General features: G+C 41.3%; 1 protein-coding gene and 1 long non-coding RNA gene across 3 annotated transcripts in view; one reads left to right on the forward strand and one right to left on the reverse strand.

Moving 5' to 3' along the window:
• Positions 1–7,062, reverse strand: part of LOC117884997 — an 86,643-nt gene extending 79,581 nt beyond the window's left edge. Inside the window, exon 1 of the long non-coding RNA XR_004647693.1 lies at positions 6,936–7,062. This is a non-coding gene — a long non-coding RNA (uncharacterized LOC117884997). The remainder of the gene's footprint in view (positions 1–6,935) is intronic.
• A 94-nt stretch (positions 7,063–7,156) lies between these two features.
• Positions 7,157–17,816, forward strand: part of WDR75 (WD repeat domain 75) — a 36,001-nt gene continuing 25,341 nt past the window's right edge. Inside the window, exons 1-5 of one of the 2 annotated variants that reach the window (XM_034785398.1) lie at positions 7,157–7,210; positions 12,349–12,478; positions 13,996–14,061; positions 15,568–15,667; positions 17,084–17,208. In XM_034785398.1, the coding sequence (XP_034641289.1) occupies positions 12,473–12,478; positions 13,996–14,061; positions 15,568–15,667; positions 17,084–17,208 (297 nt within the window). In that variant the 5' untranslated portion in view covers positions 7,157–7,210; positions 12,349–12,472. Of the gene's footprint in view, positions 7,340–12,348; positions 12,479–13,995; positions 14,062–15,567; positions 15,668–17,083; positions 17,209–17,816 lie in introns of both variants that reach the window. The other variant, XM_034785397.1, reaches the window with a different exon arrangement.

Below are 17,816 nucleotides of genomic sequence, written 5' to 3' on the forward strand. Positions count from 1 at the left end.
CCCTGCCAAAAGTGAACCCCCCCATACCGTGCGACCCTCACATCTGTGCTTCACATTGCACTCCAGTTGCCCAGCTCTGAAGGCAGCACCTCCATCAGCAGCAGCGCAGAAGTCAGGGTGGCAATACTGTGACCCCCCTACAATAGCTTTTTAAACCCCCCCACACACACTTTTGGGTCAGGACCCCATGGTTATAACACTGTGAAATTTCAGATGTAAATATCTGAAACCGTGAAATTGACGATTTTTAACATCCTATGACCATGAAATTGATGAAAATAGACCGTGAATTTGGTAGGGTCCTAATTATAACCCTATATGCCCAGCATTGTTTTGCTTCTACTGTTGCACTGCCAGAGGATCTTTTACATTTCTTACCATATTTATGATGAATGGCAGTTTGGGATAAATACAATATTGGATGGCTTACCATGAAACAAACTCAAGTCAGCTTTTGTACACTGGCCTTTCTGCACAAACATAAATGACTTCCATAAATGACAATTAGGATAGACTATGTACTTTCAAGTAAGAACATGACTTGCGAAGCTGTTGGGTGTTTTAAAGCCAGACCTTGAACTAACAAGAGACAGGGTAAGCTACATATAGAATACTGACCATATGTTTTTGAAGGATGGATTTCCAAACCACTGCTACAGCTGTACACAGTAGGTTAGCTGCCCATATAATGCATGAAGAGCCATACAAATTTTCCACTTAAATATTTTTACTTCTAAAAGGCAGATTCTGGCTCCAAGTAATTAAAGACAGATAAAAACCCTGTCTACACAGCATATTTCACTGCAATTACAATTCTGCAGCCAAGATGATGTAAATTTTAGATTAATGTTTAAAATAAAATCTTGCACAAAAAGCCGACTGTAGATCCCTGCATTCAGCCCTGATTCTGCAAAACCTTGCTTGGTCTCACTGCTGCCGTCCCCCTCATGGTGTAACAACTCTTTCCACTCTTGCACCCCCTGCCAATAGTCACTCAGATCCTGCAGTGGACTTTCTTCTCGTAACTTGGCTCTCCCATCAGGTCACATTTTAACTCCACCCCTTACAACAAAAAGTCCAGAAACGTCTCAACACAAAAGATCTTTTTGCTCCCTCAGCCTGTTCTTTAAGCTCAATCTTCCACCCCACTCTGGCTGTGTACTGAGGAGTTTACACTTGTTACTTCGTTGGTGAAATCTAAGTAGAGAACTCACAACTATTTTGGGGTGTGTGCCCTGCTGTTAACAGTTTGCCCTAAGGTTGGTATTCTCGCTCATGAGCCACTCAAGACAGTGTGACAGCCCCTTCCTCAGGGCTGTTAAGGAAACACAGGCCCCCCCTCTCCTCTGGTCCCCAGACCAGAGACCCTGTATTAAGCAGCTAGGTCTGCTCCTTCGTGCACAGCCTTTCCCTGAGTCACTGCCTACCTCCTAGCCACTTGTAGTCTCACCTCTGTCTTCTCCCTAGGTCCTCCCAGCTCCTTCTTTCTCTGCTGGAATACTGATCCCTCAAGACTGCCTCTCTGTACCTTGCCACCACTACAGGTGTTAATTCTATCCCTGTGGCCTTCTTCAATCTGCCTTCTCCCAAACCCTTCCAAGAGAGAGGGAACTATCTACCTTCTCTCTTCTGGATCTCTGTCTTGGGTCTAATAACAAATGAAGTCTGATTAGGTGCAGCAAGATGGGCTAATAATGATCTCAGATGCTTGTTAATCCTTTGTTCACCTATGTAGGATACACTCACTTACTCAGATTACTACATGAGTAGGTTTGCAGATCAGACCTTTAATTTGTATTATTATTGGTTTGGTTTGTTAATAAAAGAAAATAATCTCAGAAAATATGGACAGGGTGAAATCTGAGTCACTCCCAGATTTGAGCATTTGAATTGTCCAAAAATAATTGTTCAGTTGACCAGTCAAATGATGTCAAAAATGGTCAAATATTTGACAGCACTAATTTATTAGAAGAGTAACAGAAGTAAGACATCATGGTTTCCAGTAGGCATAGCCTTAGATACTTATGCCTAATTACAAAAAAAACCCCACAAGTTACTTGAGTTATTTTAACTCAGAAAAACACAAAACAATGAAATGAATTTCTGAAAAAATGAAACAATTATTACCTTGTTTAGCAATATTAGGTTAGTATTTAAATATGATGATTATTCAAGACTGAACCATTACAACAGAAAAAATTAAATTAAATAAAACAAACACATAGCAACTATGAAAGAAAAGGTCATTTTTAAGAGCACTTATGCTAAGTAGGCAGCAGGTCAACTCTTGAAACCGCTCTGGGTGCTGGGGGACAAGGTTTAAATGACTGTGAACCCTCTTCTCCCTCCCTCATTCCAGTTTGAGTTAATTTCTGTAGGTCTGTCTTGTCAGTTTATAATGTAAACTCTTTGGGCTAGGGACTGTATCTTGTTTAATGAGCTCTGTAAACCACCATTTACACTGATGGCCTTGTACACAAATAAGGATATGCATAATGTGATGTTTATTCTAGAAGATTCTGGCTAATCAAAATACTCAACTTTCAGTTGGTTCAACCTTTCTTCCATGAGGTGACATTAGCGTGAGTGATCAAAGCATTTAAGTAGACTACCAGATGGCACCATGATGCTATCAAAAAGGTAGACCACAGGGCATTCTCATAGGGGAATGACTCTGGCAAGGGGGAGGCAGCAAAAGCCTTTCCCCAGTCACTGCCTCCCCCCAGCAGAGCCTTCATTACAGCTGGGAAAGCTCCAGGAGCAGGGAGCTGCCAGAGCCTTTCCCAGCTGCCTCCCCCAGCCAGTCTTTCACTGCAACAGGGAAAGGCTCCGGCAGCTCCCTGTGGTAGGGAAAAGCTCCAGCAGTGGGGAGCTACTGGAGTCTTTCCCCATTGCCTCCCACATGCCAGAGTATTCCCCCACTGCTGGAGCCTTTCTCTGCACAGGGGAGGCATTGCTGAGACATGTAGAGAGCCGTGTAGGGTACACAACCAAAGGTTCTATATAAATCCAGGGTATGCCACATCTTGAATACTGCATGCAGATGTGGTTGCCCCATCTCAAAAAAGATATTGGAACTGAAAAAGGTTCAGAAAATAAATTATTAGGGGTCTGGAATGGCTTCCATAAGAGGAGCGATTAATAAGACTGGGGCTTTTCAGCTTGGAAAAGAAATGACTAAAGGGGGATATGATAGAGGTCTATAAAATTATGACTGGTGTGGAGAAAGTAAATAAAGTGTTATTTACTCCTTCTCAGAACACAAGAACTAGAGGTCACCAAATGAAATTAATAGGCAGCAGGTTTAAAAGAAACAAAAGGAAGTATTTTTTCACACAACACACAGTCAACCCATGGAACTCCTTGCCAGAGGATTTTGTGAAGGCCAAGACTATAACAGGGTCCAAAAAAGAACTAGATAAGTTCATGGAGGATAGTTCCATTAATGGCTATTAGCCAGGATGGGCAGGGATGGTGTCCCTAGCCTCTGCTTGCCAGAAGCTGGCAATGGGGGCAGGGGATGGATCACTTGATGATTACTTATTCTGTTCTTTCCCTCTGGGGCACCTGGCATTGGCCACTGTCAGAAGACAGGATACTGGGCTAGATGGACCTTTTGTCTGACCTATGATGGCCATTCTTATGTTCTGCCATGTCTGTACTCTACTCGCCTGATTTACACAGATGTGGATTAATGTCTTCCACCTTTACACATCTTCCAAAACATAAAAACAGAAATATTGTTTTATGACATCAGATGCTCTAGACTTTTATTAATATATCCAAACATAAATACTGTATACCTGAAACACGAATAGAAAACTTTCTAATAGCATTGTATTTGAGACAAAACACTGACAGTGCAATTAAATTTCCTGAATTACATTTCAAATTATCACAAAATTCAGCATGAAGCATGCAAGGATCTTGTTACTTTTTGTATATTTAATTACACATTCCTTTGTTAATAAAGTGTTTGGTAAGCAGTAATCCTTTCATTGGTCCCCCATGTATTCACCTAGGATGTGTCTAAATCTAGATCCTAATGAAATTATAAAAAAAGACTCAGGAGGGTTTGAGCATTTTTAAATCACCAGCTAACATTCAAAAAGGAAAAAGGTCTGAGCAGCTTTCTTCATTTAGCAAATTTCACCCAATTGAATTACAAAGAATATCTTATGGTAACATGGCAAGCAGATCTGAGTTATAGAATCATTTTTCCTGAGGGCTTGTCTATTCGGGGAAATTTACCGCTATCATTATATTGGTATAATTACAAGTATAATTCCCGTGTGGACACTCTTATGAGAGTGTCCACACAGGGAGTTTATACCAGAACAGTTATGCCAGTAAATTTCCCTCCCCACGTAGACAATCCCTGAAGCACCATTGCTATAAGGACAGAGCAACAAAACTTTCAGTGTAAAAGCTTTAACTGGGATTTTGCATTATCTGCAAGTACCACAAGACTAAAACGCAAGCAACAGGCTGTGCAGAAACAGAACATTCATTTTAAAAAATGCTAGAAACTCAGCAGGTGGCTCACTCCATCCGAGACATGTAATGTGGATATGGTTAAATTTCTTAGGGGAAAAATGGAATAAAATTGCATGTATGGAGTTAAAATAGTATAGAATATCAGAAATAACTACCAAAATCATATGGGGATAGAATATATAAGAGTTCTATAAGACTTCCTGTATGACCCTGGAAAAGTGACTTAGTCTCCTGGTGCCTTAGTTCCCCAACATGTAAAATGGAGATAATAGCACTTCCCTACCTCACTGGCATTGTGAGGTGCTCAGATACTATGGACATGGGGTCCACATAAATACCTTAGATAGACGGACTTGAGTGAATCTGAAAGAACTGATTGCTTAATAGACACAGGTAAAAAGATTCTAAATAGTCTCTGAACTTTTGTGAAGAAACTAAATTATTTTTATTTCATTCAATATACAGACCAAAACAGCTCGTAAATAAAAAGATCAAGTTTTTCAGCTACAAAGTGTATATACATATAACATTTTTCCAGGTTGGGCAGCAGTCTTTACAGATCTTCAACTACGCTGGTCCCAGCTAAAACCTTGATGTGAGGCCTAGTCTACACTTAAAAGTTTTGCTGGTATTGCTATACTGGCAAATCACTGCTAGCATGCACATAGATTATACTGGTAAAAAAGTGCTTTCACAGATATAGTTTATATTGTTCGGTAAGCAAAAAAGCTATACCAGCAAAAGCATGTTTATGTTGGTATAACTGCATTTACACAAGGGTTTTTGCCAGTATAGAAATGTCATAAAAAAACACATTACACCCTTAACTGATATTGCTAAACTGGTAAGTTTCTAGTGTAGACATGGTCTCAGAAAACAAATACAGGCCTGTCACATCTTACGCGCATTTAACATGCACGATTTCAACTTTACGCAGTCGGCAAAAACAAAAAAAAAAGAGAAAAACAACAGTTTTAATACTATACCTGTAGTGTGGGCGATTTTGCCCGCCATTGAACTCAATGGGGTTTTGGCTATACGCGGTTTTCGCTTTATGCGCTAACCGTGGAACGGAACCCCCACGTAAGATGAGACAGACATGTACTATAAGGACAGCATTTTTTCTAGTAACTCTGCACTAAATTTTGATGAATGTATTAACCTAACATTGAGGGAAATGGAAGCACTGTGTTTTGGTTTGGTTTCTCTGCAGTCCTAACGCTACATGGAAATATAAAATATCATGACATTTTTCTTCAAGAGCAGAGGTATTAGCTTAGCATTCAAACTAAATTTCAATTAGGGTACAGTTATAGACTATATTCTAGAAAGCACTAAGTCCATTGACACTGACATTGCTGCTTAGAGGACAAGGCTATCTCTTGTTTAAGGCACTGGACTGGAACTCGGAAGATTTTAATTCAATTGTTGGTTCCGCAACACACTTCCTGTGTGATGATGGACAAATCATTCAATTTCTCTATACCTAAGTTCCCTATCTGGATGAAAGCTATATAAGTATAGCCCAATGCTTTGGGGTCAGTGCTGAAGTCCAAAGGTGCAGCTGTTGACTGACAATTCTGCTTAACCAAGATGAAAGCCTCTCCAACCAGTGGGTGGTTCCAATTAATCAGATTCTAATATAATTTCAACCTTCCTATCTAGAGTTTCCCTATCGAGGATTCCCTAGCATTTCAAGTGGATACAATACTATTCTTCACTTCCTGTGCTAAGATACTGTTGAACATTGCTGTGTGCAGTTGGATAGCAGCCGATACTACCTGAGACAAAGCTGCCTTGCTCTTTGAGCACCCTGTTATCAGAAACATCTCGGCAAAGGACAGGCAATGCAGACATACCCTGTTTCCCCGAAAATAAGACAGTGTCTTATATTAATTTTTGCTCCCAAAGATGCGCTAGGTCTTATTTTCAGGGGATGTCTTATTTTTCAGAAATGAAAAATGCCTTATTATCGGTGGATGCCTTATTATCGGGGAGGTCTTATTATCGGGGGGATGCCTTATATTACAACGAGAGGCAAAACTGTAAGTAGGCCTTATTTTCGGAGGATGTCTTATTTTCGGGGAAACAGGGTAGGAGACCTGTATAAGGGTTTGTCTGGAGCTGCGCCACTAGAGCACTAGTGGAGATGCTACCTACACTGGGAGAGCTTCTCCCATGGCACTGGAGGTACCTCCTCCCCAAGAGGAGGTAGCTATGTCCACCGGGAGCCCTTTGACCTCGCGTTGTCTACACCGGCATTAAGTCAGTATAACCACGTGGCTGAGGGGTGCCACACAGTTACCATAGGAACAACAGGCGCGCCGGGCCAGCAGCCAAGGCTCTCATTGCTCGCCCTGACTGCGTCCCGACGGCAGCGGCACGAGACCTGCGTGCTCACCCCACTTCCCCGCCTCCAGGCCCCGCCCCTCGCTCACCTCCCCAGGCGCCGGCCTCTGCGGCCTGACTCTGGCGCGCGTTAGTGACGTCACCAACAAATGCCGACTCTGGCCTAGAACGACTGCGGGAACCGCGAGAAAAGCTCTGCGCATGCGCATCCTACAGCGTCCGGTTCCTTCTGCGGTCTTCCTCCAGTAAGGGGCGGAGCGAAGCGTGGTGCGCTCCAGCCGACGGCGCTCCCGTGTGACCTCACCGAGTTTCCTGTCCCATGTAAACTAAGGGCGGAAGTGCCCTAAAGGCTACGCGATGCGGGGTAAGGGGGAGAGGTCGAAGGTGGAAGGTCTCGCAGCGGGAAGATGGTGGCGCAGCAGCCGCTCCGCGTGGTGCGCTGCGGCGGTAGCAAGTTGAGCGGCGCCAGAGCGGCGTTCTCCGCCGATGCCAAGTGAGGGGGGGCGAATCGCAGGGGGGTGTTGCGCGGGGCTCGGGGGCGCGACACGGCCCAGGACCCGTCGGTGAGCCCCGCTGGCCCTGCGGAGCCAGCGCGTGTAACGGCCGCAGGCGGGGCGCGGGGGGGGGGCTCACCAGGGGCTGCGAACGCGCCTCCCCGGGCTGCTACTAGCGCTGTGGGCGCGGAGCCTGCTGCTCCGTCAGCGCAACGCGGCCCCGGCCGGACACGGGCCGGCCCCTAACGCAACTCGAGCAGCCCACAACTCGGGAACACGAGTCGGTTCGAGGAGCCGCCACCAAACCCCAGCGGGGACCTGCCCTGCCGGTGCCTCGGGCGTGGGAGCCAGGCTGGGGGTCCTTAGCTCCGGGCAGCCCCGCCGTGCCAGGGTTTTTCGGGCCAAGTTCTTATTCATGAGAAATTTCCAACATGTGGGATTCAGGCTGGTTGGTAATAAAGCCAAATTTTGAAATGCTGAAATTTCTCAGAAGGCAACTCAGCCACCGGCTGGTCACCTTCTCCATCCTCAGCGTATGTGATGGGAAGGGAAAGATGAGCAGGAACTAGGAGGGGTGCAGCTGGCTTGGCTACCTAAGAGATGTAGGAGTGAATCAGGGGGCCCTGGGAAGGGATAGAAGGGGACATATAGCAGTACCTTGCACTTGTCTAGTACTTGCAGTCAGAGACTTTCAAAGCACTTGTAAAAGTTAGTAGGGAAAGATACTCCAAAATAGCACATCAAGGTAAAGCATTAGACTGAGGGAGGGTAGAAAGTAATTAAATCCTCCCATTATTGGTGAAAAACTGGAGGTGGCTTGTTGGTGCATGGGTTGACATGGCTCAGGAGGAGTGGTGCATAAATAGTGTGTGGATAACTTTGAATGTACAGATTTCAAAGTGGTAGTCATGTTAGTCTGTATCAGCAAAAACAAGGAGGAGTCCTTGCGGCACCTTAGAGACTAACACATTTATTTGGGCATACGCTTTCGTGGGCTAAAACCCACTTCATCAGATGCATTGAGTGAAAAATACAGAAAGCAGGTATATATATTACAGCACATGAAAAGATGGGAGTTGCCTTACCAAGTGGGGGCGGGGGTCAGTGCTAACAAGGCTAATTCAATTAAGGTGGAAATGGCCTATTCTCAACAGTTGACAAGAAGGGGTGACTATCAAAGGAGGAAAATTACTTTTGTAGTGCTAACAAGGCCAATGGACAGTACAGTGCAAATAAGCAATGGTCACATAAACACCACCCTATACCGGAAACCTACTGACCGCTATACATACCTACATGCCTCCTGCTTTCATCCAGGCCATATCAAACGATCCATTGTCAACAGCCAAGCTCTAAGCTACAACCGCATCTGCTCCAATCCCTCAGAGAGAGACAAACACCTACAGCGTTCTTAAAACTACAGTACCCACCTCGTGAAGTGAAGAAAGGGATTGACAGAGCCAGAAGGGTACCCAGAAGTTACCTACAGGCGAGGCCCAACAAAGAAAGTAACAGAATGCCATTAGCAGTCACCTACAGCCCCCAACTAAAACCTCTCCAGCACATCAAGGATCTAAAACCTATCCTGAAGGACGATCCCTCACTATCACAGATCTTGGGAGACAGGCCAGTCCTCACTTACAGACAGCCGCCAACCTGAAGCAATACTCACCAGCAACTACACGCCACAAAAACACTGACCCAGGAACCAAGCAATACATGCAACAAACCCTGTTGCCAACTCTGTCTGCATATCTATTCAAGGGACACCATCATAGGACCTAACCACATCAGCCACACCATCACGGAGGCGTTCACCTGCACATCTACCAATGTGATATATGTCATCATGTGCCAGCAATGCCCCTCTGCCATGTACATTGTCCAAACCGGACAGTCTCTACGCAAAATAATAAATGGACACAAATCAGACATCAATAATTGTAACATTCAAAAACCAGTAGGAGAACACTTCAATCTCCCTGGACACTTAATAACAGACTTAAAAGTGGCAGTTATTCAACAAAAAAAGTCAAAAACAGACTCCAATGAGAAACTGCAGAACTGGAATTAATTTGCAAACTGGACACCATCAAATTAGGTCTAAATAAAGACTGGGAGTGGATGGGTCCAAAGTAATTTTTCCTCCCTTGGTATTCACCCCCTTCTTGTCAACTGTTGAGAATAGGCCACTTCCACCTTAATTGAATTGGCTCATTTCATGTGCTGCAATATATATACCCACTTTCTGTATTTTTCACTCCATCTGATGAAGTAGGTTTTAGCCCACGAACGCTTATGCCCAAATAAATTTGTTAATCTCTAAGGTGCCACAAGGACTTCTCCTTGTTTTTAAATGTACAGTAACTCCTCCCTTAACGTTGTAGTTATGTTCCTGAAAGTATTGTGTAGGCAAGAGGCAGTAGCAAACTAGCTCATGCACTTCAGTGAGTCCTCTCACCACTTTTCCACAGTGAACAATTAACATGCATTTCTGTATCTGGATGTGGGGATAACTGCAAGTGAAATAGGAGTGAATGTGGGGACATTGTAACATATTAATTGCCTGCATTCAATATTGATGTTTGAATTACCAAAGGTTAATTCTCCAGGGTAAACGAACCCTGGTGTAGATGAGGCTTTAAACTAGGTGTTGAAATTATTATTTATTCAAGATGTTGTCATGACACTAATTTAACTATAAATTCCTTTATTAAATCAAAAGGCTGAGTTATATTTATACAGTAGCTCTAAACATGCCTCAAACGCCTAAATAATAAGCAATTTACTACATCCAAACAGTAACAAAACCTTTATAAGCATTTGATCATGATTCTGACAAACAGATTAAACCCAGGGGTGCTTAGACCCATATTAGCTCCAACGTGGTCAGGCAGGTATTAGCAGTGAACCCTTTAAAAGTTTACTTTTTACACCCTTTAATAAACAAGTGATGTCATTGCCAGTTACCGACTTCAGCTAAATACCAATTTGAGAAACTTCACCCTTATTTCAAGTCTTAATCCAGATAAGATTTACAACTTCCTTTTATCCCCAAGGCCTATCCTCCCTATGTCTACCCTCCTTGCTGACCAACGGCTTTTTCATTGCACCTGGGTTCACTTAGGCTTTACTTTTAAGATAACATTGGTATGTGGGATGGGGAGGTCCATGTTGCCTCTTAAGACAGATTCTTTCTCTCCTATTCAAAACCATTTGCTGTCACCGCTGTTGGTCAGGAGCCTTTTTTTAGAAACTTTCCCTTATCTCATTAATTTAGTCTTTGAACCAGACATCCTCCCTACTCCATTCCTTCTGCCCTACTTGCTAGTCAGGGTCTTGCTTTACAACATGCACATTTCTTTAACCAGATTAAAAGAACTTTAATTTCATATTTATTCTACAGTAGGGTATATACTGGGGGGTGGGAGAGATAGTATTAAAGCCGGATTCTCTAGCCTGTTTTTTGTGTTTCTACACAGACATGAATAAACCATGTTATAAAAGGTTTTGTCCATAACCATATTTAAGCAGAGTTATTTTGCAGTGTAGTTGTGGGACTGTCCCTTCCAGAACCATTCTTCTCTTCACCCTCCTTAGCTGAGTATGCTGTCTTTGGCAGCCCATAATCAAGGGCTGGAGACCAAAACATAATCTTAAACATGTAGGCACATGTTGTTTTAAACTTGTCTGTTTGGCTAAATTTCCTATTTTTAGCATGGCGTGACACTTAATTGTTAGTATTCTGGGCTGCAAAAAAACAGAGTGGTGGGTGCTAAGGATAGATTTAAAATAGACTTGTTTCAGAAGCAAGGGATGGAACAGTCTAAGTGAAATAGAATCTTCTGCAGCTGTGAAGAGTGGCATGAAGGTGTGCAGAGAGTAGATGAACAGAAGAGTGGCATGCATGGCTTTGAACATCAGTAGGGCAATTTTGAATTGGAGTTGGAGATAACTAAGGAACCAGTGAAGATGTCAAAGGAAAATTCATGGACCATTAGTGAGTAGGTTAGCTCAGTATGCTGAAGTTTCACAGGGAACCTAAGAATGCCCTCCCTCTGATACTTATCTTAAATTCTTTATAGGAATTTCTCATTTTTGTTTTGGTATGCTGTTTTTTTAAAACCTATAAAATAGGAGTGCTGAGAATGTGCTTGAGTCTTAGGGAAGGTCTACATTACAGCCTGGATTGACGCTCTGAGATCGATCCACCGGCGGTCGATTTAGCGGGTCTAGTGAAGACCCTCCAAATCGACAGCGGATCACTCTCCAGTTGATCCCTGTACTCTACCCCCATTGAGAAGAGTAAGATAAATTGATGGGAGAGTTTCTCCCATTGACTGACACACACACACACACACACACACCCTTGCGCGCGGTGTAGAGCCTGCGGTAACTCAACCTAAGGTACGTCGACTCCAGCTACGTTATTCACATAGTTGGAGTTGCGCAGCGTAGGTCGACTTGCTGCGGTAGTGTAGACATAGCCTTAGGAACTTGAGGTTTGGGAAAAAATTAGCTGATCTTTATTGTTTGGCCAAAAGTGAGAGAATTTCCTATAAATTTAGCAGATACTGATGTTATCAAAGGGGGAGATAGATATTTTATATGTAGTATGGAGAGGTGTAAGTAGCATTATGAATGTTTTATTTGTTATGCTGATCAATACAGGTCTTTATTTTTCAAGGTGATCAAGCCAGCAGCACCTTTAGCAAGAACTAAAATACATAAAAGTAACTTTCCTGCCTTTGCAACTGCATGTTTAAATCTGATATACTTGTTTATTCTTCCATTACATTTAATGGTGAAGTAAGTATATCTGTACAAACAATGGAAAACAAAGTTCCAAATATGGAGTCATCTCTTTGATGCTGGCCTAAATTTTTCATGTTTAGTACTTTGTAGATTCAAAGTAGTTGTTACTCTTGATAAACATCAAGTGTAATATCTTTATCCAGAATTCTCAGTCGCCCTGTGATATTAACCTTTTGTTTCATCATCTTTTCAGATACCTTTTATGTGCCTCAGGAGACTATGTGAAAGTGTATAGCACGGCTACGGAAGAATGTGTACACATCCTGCAGGGTCACACAAACCTGGTGACAGGAATTCAACTTAGCCCCCAAAACCACATGCAGGTTGTTAAATCTTTGTAATTGTGAGTCCTGTCCAGCTAGGCATTTGGTTCTTTCTTGATTTAGTTAAGGAAATGGTACTTGACTTTGGCAGTACAGGACACACAGTCATGTGTTTTTGGGGTGGCTGGAAAGTGAGAGACGGCTGGAAATAATTCTTTCTTATAACAATTACTGAACTAGCTTCTGTTTACTTAGACTGAAATTGCAATTACCCATATTAGTGTATGAATTTGTTGCTGTAAACCATCAGATTACTCTAATTTACTGAGTGGGAAGCTTTTTCTAAAAGCAGAGGTGGACAGATTTTGTCTTGGGTCACTTCAAAAAATTCTACACTGGAACAACCCAACAATGGTTCCTTTAATCTAGTATTTGTCTGTCTTTGACTTTTGCCAATACTAGGCTCTTCAGCAGCAGGACATGTAGGACCTGATTCATCAGTGCCTTGTGGCCCACTCTGTGCCAGCTATATGGGGAAAAGACTCTTAAAACAGCTATAAGGCATACCCAGGTGCAGGAGACATGCCAGGTTTATGTCTGGAGTAGGAGCAGACATGGCTAAATCCTGGTTATTTCCCAGGGGGGTATGGTAATCAGTACATGGCTTTAAGGATTACCTAATCAACCTCTCAAATGTCGGGCTCTGCATTGGCACAGGAATGCGTGGCCCATAGCACTTACAGTGAACCCAAATGTGCAACTACACTGTGGAGAAACTTATTCCTGATCTCAGCTGGTGTTTGTGTTATGCCCTTATGCATAAATACTGGTAACTCTAATAACTTTTGTCCTCATTACACATGCCTCTCCCCATGTAGACACCTACCTACTGTAACTGTAGAGTGTGCGTGATCTCTTTCAAAACATGGAAGATGGAGAATATATTTGCATTATCAACAGCACCTTAAATATTTGAGTTAATTCTGACCTTTCCTTCCTATTACACTATCTGTAGCAATCAAATGAGAAATTTGAGGGTACACAGTAATTCAGCTGATAGCATCAATTTAAGTTTTGCCTGTGCATCCTCTAAATGTGAGATTTTTATCTTGTGGGGGTTGGGAGAAATGAGTGGGGAATTCTTAAATTTTCAGCTTTAACTTTGAGTTAGAATATATATCTGAAGAAGAAAAATTGAGTTGGTTCAGTTTGGCTTTTTCTTTGCTGTGCATAAAGTCTGAGCCCACTTGTAGAAGGGGACTGAATCTATTTCCCGAAGTTCTGTGCATCTGTCATCCCTGCACATGCATTGTAAATTGTATATAAACATTCACATGCTAGGTAACTTTAATATGATGTTCATATACAAAATAGAAACACACATGATCTCAAACCGCATATCTCAAAAGTGTGTGGAACTTGGTGCTTAACACTTTTTAAAAATCCAGTCACTTAGGTGACCAAATATGGATTTAAGAGCCTAACTTGAGGATCTAATTTTGTGTAAAATCTTGGTCCTAGTGTTTTGCTTTGCTATTTGTGTTCTTTTCATAACTTGTTTTATTTTTCCTTTCCAGCTGTATTCTTGCTCTTTAGATGGCACCATTAAACTCTGGGACTTCACAGATGGAATTCTCATTAAAGTATGTAAATATTTTTTTCTGTTACAACTTTTCATGGATTCCAGAGTTGTTCACTGTTTACCATCAATTAAATGAATACTAGGGCTGAACAAAACATATAGGGCCAAATTCAGGCTCTCTGAAGCTTTTGGTGGAGATGAGCATAAACGCTGGTTTCAAAAGCAATGTTTGTTAATATGGTTTGTATTTTGTCCCTGAGCGGGCCTCTCACTTAAGACAGGAAAAATTTGCTGACCCCTAGCTGGGGCCTACAGTGACATTTTTGATGATACTTTGCTAATTAAGTATGCAGTCCCTTCTTAAATATTCAGTACATTAAAACCATGGTTATCAGAAGGTCCTCAAGAAGTTGCTTGAGACTTGCTGCACAATTGTGTGAAGATGAAGCATTGGAGAGAAGCTATCCAGACTTTTTCCCAGGATTGGTAGCCTTTAAGAAAGGAGGGAGGAAGAGTTATATACACAAAGATATCTGTGATTTTTTTTTTTTTTTTTTTTTTTTTTGTGCTCAGTGTAGCTCTTCTGTTCTCCCTTCCTTATTTTAGCTAGTTGATTGGCTCAGGCAGTTCCTTTCTCTGTCTTCGACTATCTGGCTTCCCAGAGAGTTTGCATGTCTTTTCCCTGTCTCACTGGGGGTGAGGATGACTTTCAGATAATTGACGTTATACCTTATTTTTTCATTTTACAGACCACTTCGTATGGGATGGCTTCTCTCATGAGCCACGTCTCCTCATAATATTCCAATTCCCCAACTGCTTACATCTCAAAATGTTTATTTCTGAGGGTAGCCAAGAAGGGCTTTACAAGCTATCTGTGATCCAAGGATGACAGTTTGAGGGCTCCTGTTCCACTGCATATAAACTGCCTTGGGACCAAAGCTTGAATAAGGGCAGTTGTAAAAAGATGCAGACAGATGTGTATTGTGGGATGGGTGCTGAGATGTACTTTGCCATTCATCTGAGCAGGAACAATGAGTGTTTAAGGTAGCATTTAGAACACATGTTGTAGTTATTGATGTCAGAGTAGGTGCTGAATGTGTCCCCTTGGAGATGTCTGTGGGCTGCTGTGACGGCCAGCTCTATCCTACTACTCCTGAGCTGAGGAGAAATCCTGCCTTGGAAGGTGGAAGAAGAATAGGCTTCCTACATAGTTCTTCCACCCCACCACATAGCAAAGGGTAGGATGTTACCTTTAGCCTTCCCAGTAAATTTGGCGTTTCACACTATACAAATACTGCTAAACAAGACTGACATAAGTCTTTTGTTCTGTAATAGGGTTACCAACCAAAAGAATGCTTTTTTTCTTTTGACTTCAAATTGAGAATGATCAACTACAAGCTTTTAGCAAACATTTTTTAAAAAGCTACAAGGGCCATGATAAAAAGAATCTCTGACTAGGTTGTAAATTGTTCACTGTCTGACTGTACGAGAACTTCAGAATAATTGACAACTGTCCAGCTAATTTGAAGTTCACATTTCATAACTACTTTGTTGGTTTTTTCTTCAGACTTTTGTTGTTGGATACAAACTTTTTGCATTCTATACGCTTGCTGGTTCTGAGGATTCAGTGTTCGTTATAATTTCAAAGAAAAATGAAGATTCCTTAGGTACGATATAATTAACTTCAGTTTGTACTTCGTTGCAGTGTGATATTAAGTATGCTGGAATGTTTAAAGGGACTCTGATAACTTAGTTTAGGCCCAAACATTGTTTTGTAATTTTTGTTCCGGGGTGGGGGGTGGTGGGAACAAAAGAAAGGTTTACAAGTCTGATTAATCCTGTGGAAATGCAAAGTTTTATTTAACTCTTCCATAGGTATAACGTAGACCCCAAACACAACAATACTGTGTTGGTGCACTTGACCAGAACCTATCTGGTTTGGTTTCACTGTCCATACTGAATGAAATGTAGAAAGTGTACCAACAGCACAGGAGGTGGAGAGTGAATTAATCTGTGTACATTTTCACTCTTAATAATCTACAGCCTTATTAGCAAACTACATATTGTAGGAAAAGTGTTTTTTAAAAGTTATCTTGAAAGTGTCCTTTAAATAGGTAAAATAAGTATTGCTGTACACTTAGCGTTTTGTTTCTTGTTGAAACTATGGTAATTGTTAATGTGCAATTCAGTATTTTCATTGTTTGGATTTTGAGTGTATCAAAGTTTAATCTTAAACTGCCAGACACTTGTCCTGTACATACTTAATGTTATGGCCGACATAATTATTTGAGTCTTTTGACCTATATTTAAACTGCTAAGTGTATCCTGAGGTCATGTTACCATATTAAAAGCTACATCTCTTCAATAACCAGTATCAGTTAAGGATTGCAAGAAAACAAGAACTTTGTTTTGTGGAAAACTTAGAGGTTTCTATTTTTGTTTTGCATCAGAACAAAATTTAAACTCTTCAAAAATTTTCATGCCCGCATAGCCAGTAGCAACTCGCCTGGGATATGGAAGACCCTTGCTCTGCTCTGTTTCTGCAGAAAGTTTGTTTCTACAAATGGGCATTTTCAAATTGAAAAAACACGATGATGGAAAAAATTGGACCAGTTCTAGTATCAGCATGAATTCAACTATTCAAAGCCTGGGAAAACAGATATGATATATGACTTTACTTGTGTGATACTCCTATGAATGCCACTTCAGAGAGTTGGAGAATAACACAGTTCTCACTCTTTGTTTATCTACAGTAAAGTCAGATACTTAATTTTCTTTTACAAGAGGAAGAACAAATCTATGTAATTTGGTTTGGTTTCTGCTTTATGTTACACAGGAAACCACTATGGGAAAAATCTAGAGCTCATCTGTCTGTATTGCAGTTTGGCACAGAAACATCTGAGACAAAAATATAAAGGTGTCAGGACTTCATCCTTAAGTATGCATCTTTAGCATGCATTCAAAACAAAACTGAAAGGGAGCTAGTGTGGATTTTATATATAACAGGTGCACCCACATTCTCTTCTTTTGAACACACATCATCCACAAAATCATTTTATTAACCAAAGTCTTTATTTGACTAGATTCGTTCCAGCTTGTTTCTGTGAAACTACCAAAAACACCAGACCAAGAAGTGGAAGCCAAGGAGCTGTCTTTGATTTTGGATGATATAGGCCAGTCGCCCAAATGTACTGCGTTTGGAAGAGAAGTATATTTACCTTTTTAGATGTTTTTTCTTTTATATAAAATGTATTAACCACATTCTGTTTAGTCTGGTATATAAAAAAATATGATTAACCAAGTAATCTGATCGCTCAAAGTAGTAATGTTTGTATGGATGTTTCCTTGCAATGTGAGCCTAGTGTGAATCCTGACTTTTCCCCTTAATTGCAAACCACTGATCTCAAAAAGCTTGCCTCAACAAATTTGACATCCAGCACCATCTATTCTTTATAATTTCATAAAAATATAATAAGAGCAGGATTGCTGATGAGTTGCAAAAGTATGTCCTACAACACAACTTCATTGCATTAGGGAAAAAATTAAGGAAAATTGCAGAATTTCAAGCTCTTAATCCAATAAAATTCCCCTTTCTTTAGAAAGAAGAGAATTACCATTCTTGTACTAGGCATACAATACACTTTGCCCTTGAAGGCTTTTTTTGTGTGGTAAATGTTAATTGAAAATTGTGTTCAACATGTTGGACCCAGAATATTATCTGCCTTATTTTTCTTGTCTGTTTGCAAAATTTTGGCTCTTTCAGGCTTAATGTTAAAGGAAAAGTAAGATGGTAAAGATCAAAAGGCTCTGATTAGA

This window comes from Trachemys scripta, chromosome 11, assembly GCF_013100865.1.
Source record: "Trachemys scripta elegans isolate TJP31775 chromosome 11, CAS_Tse_1.0, whole genome shotgun sequence".
Classification (NCBI taxonomy): domain Eukaryota; kingdom Metazoa; phylum Chordata; order Testudines; family Emydidae; genus Trachemys; species Trachemys scripta.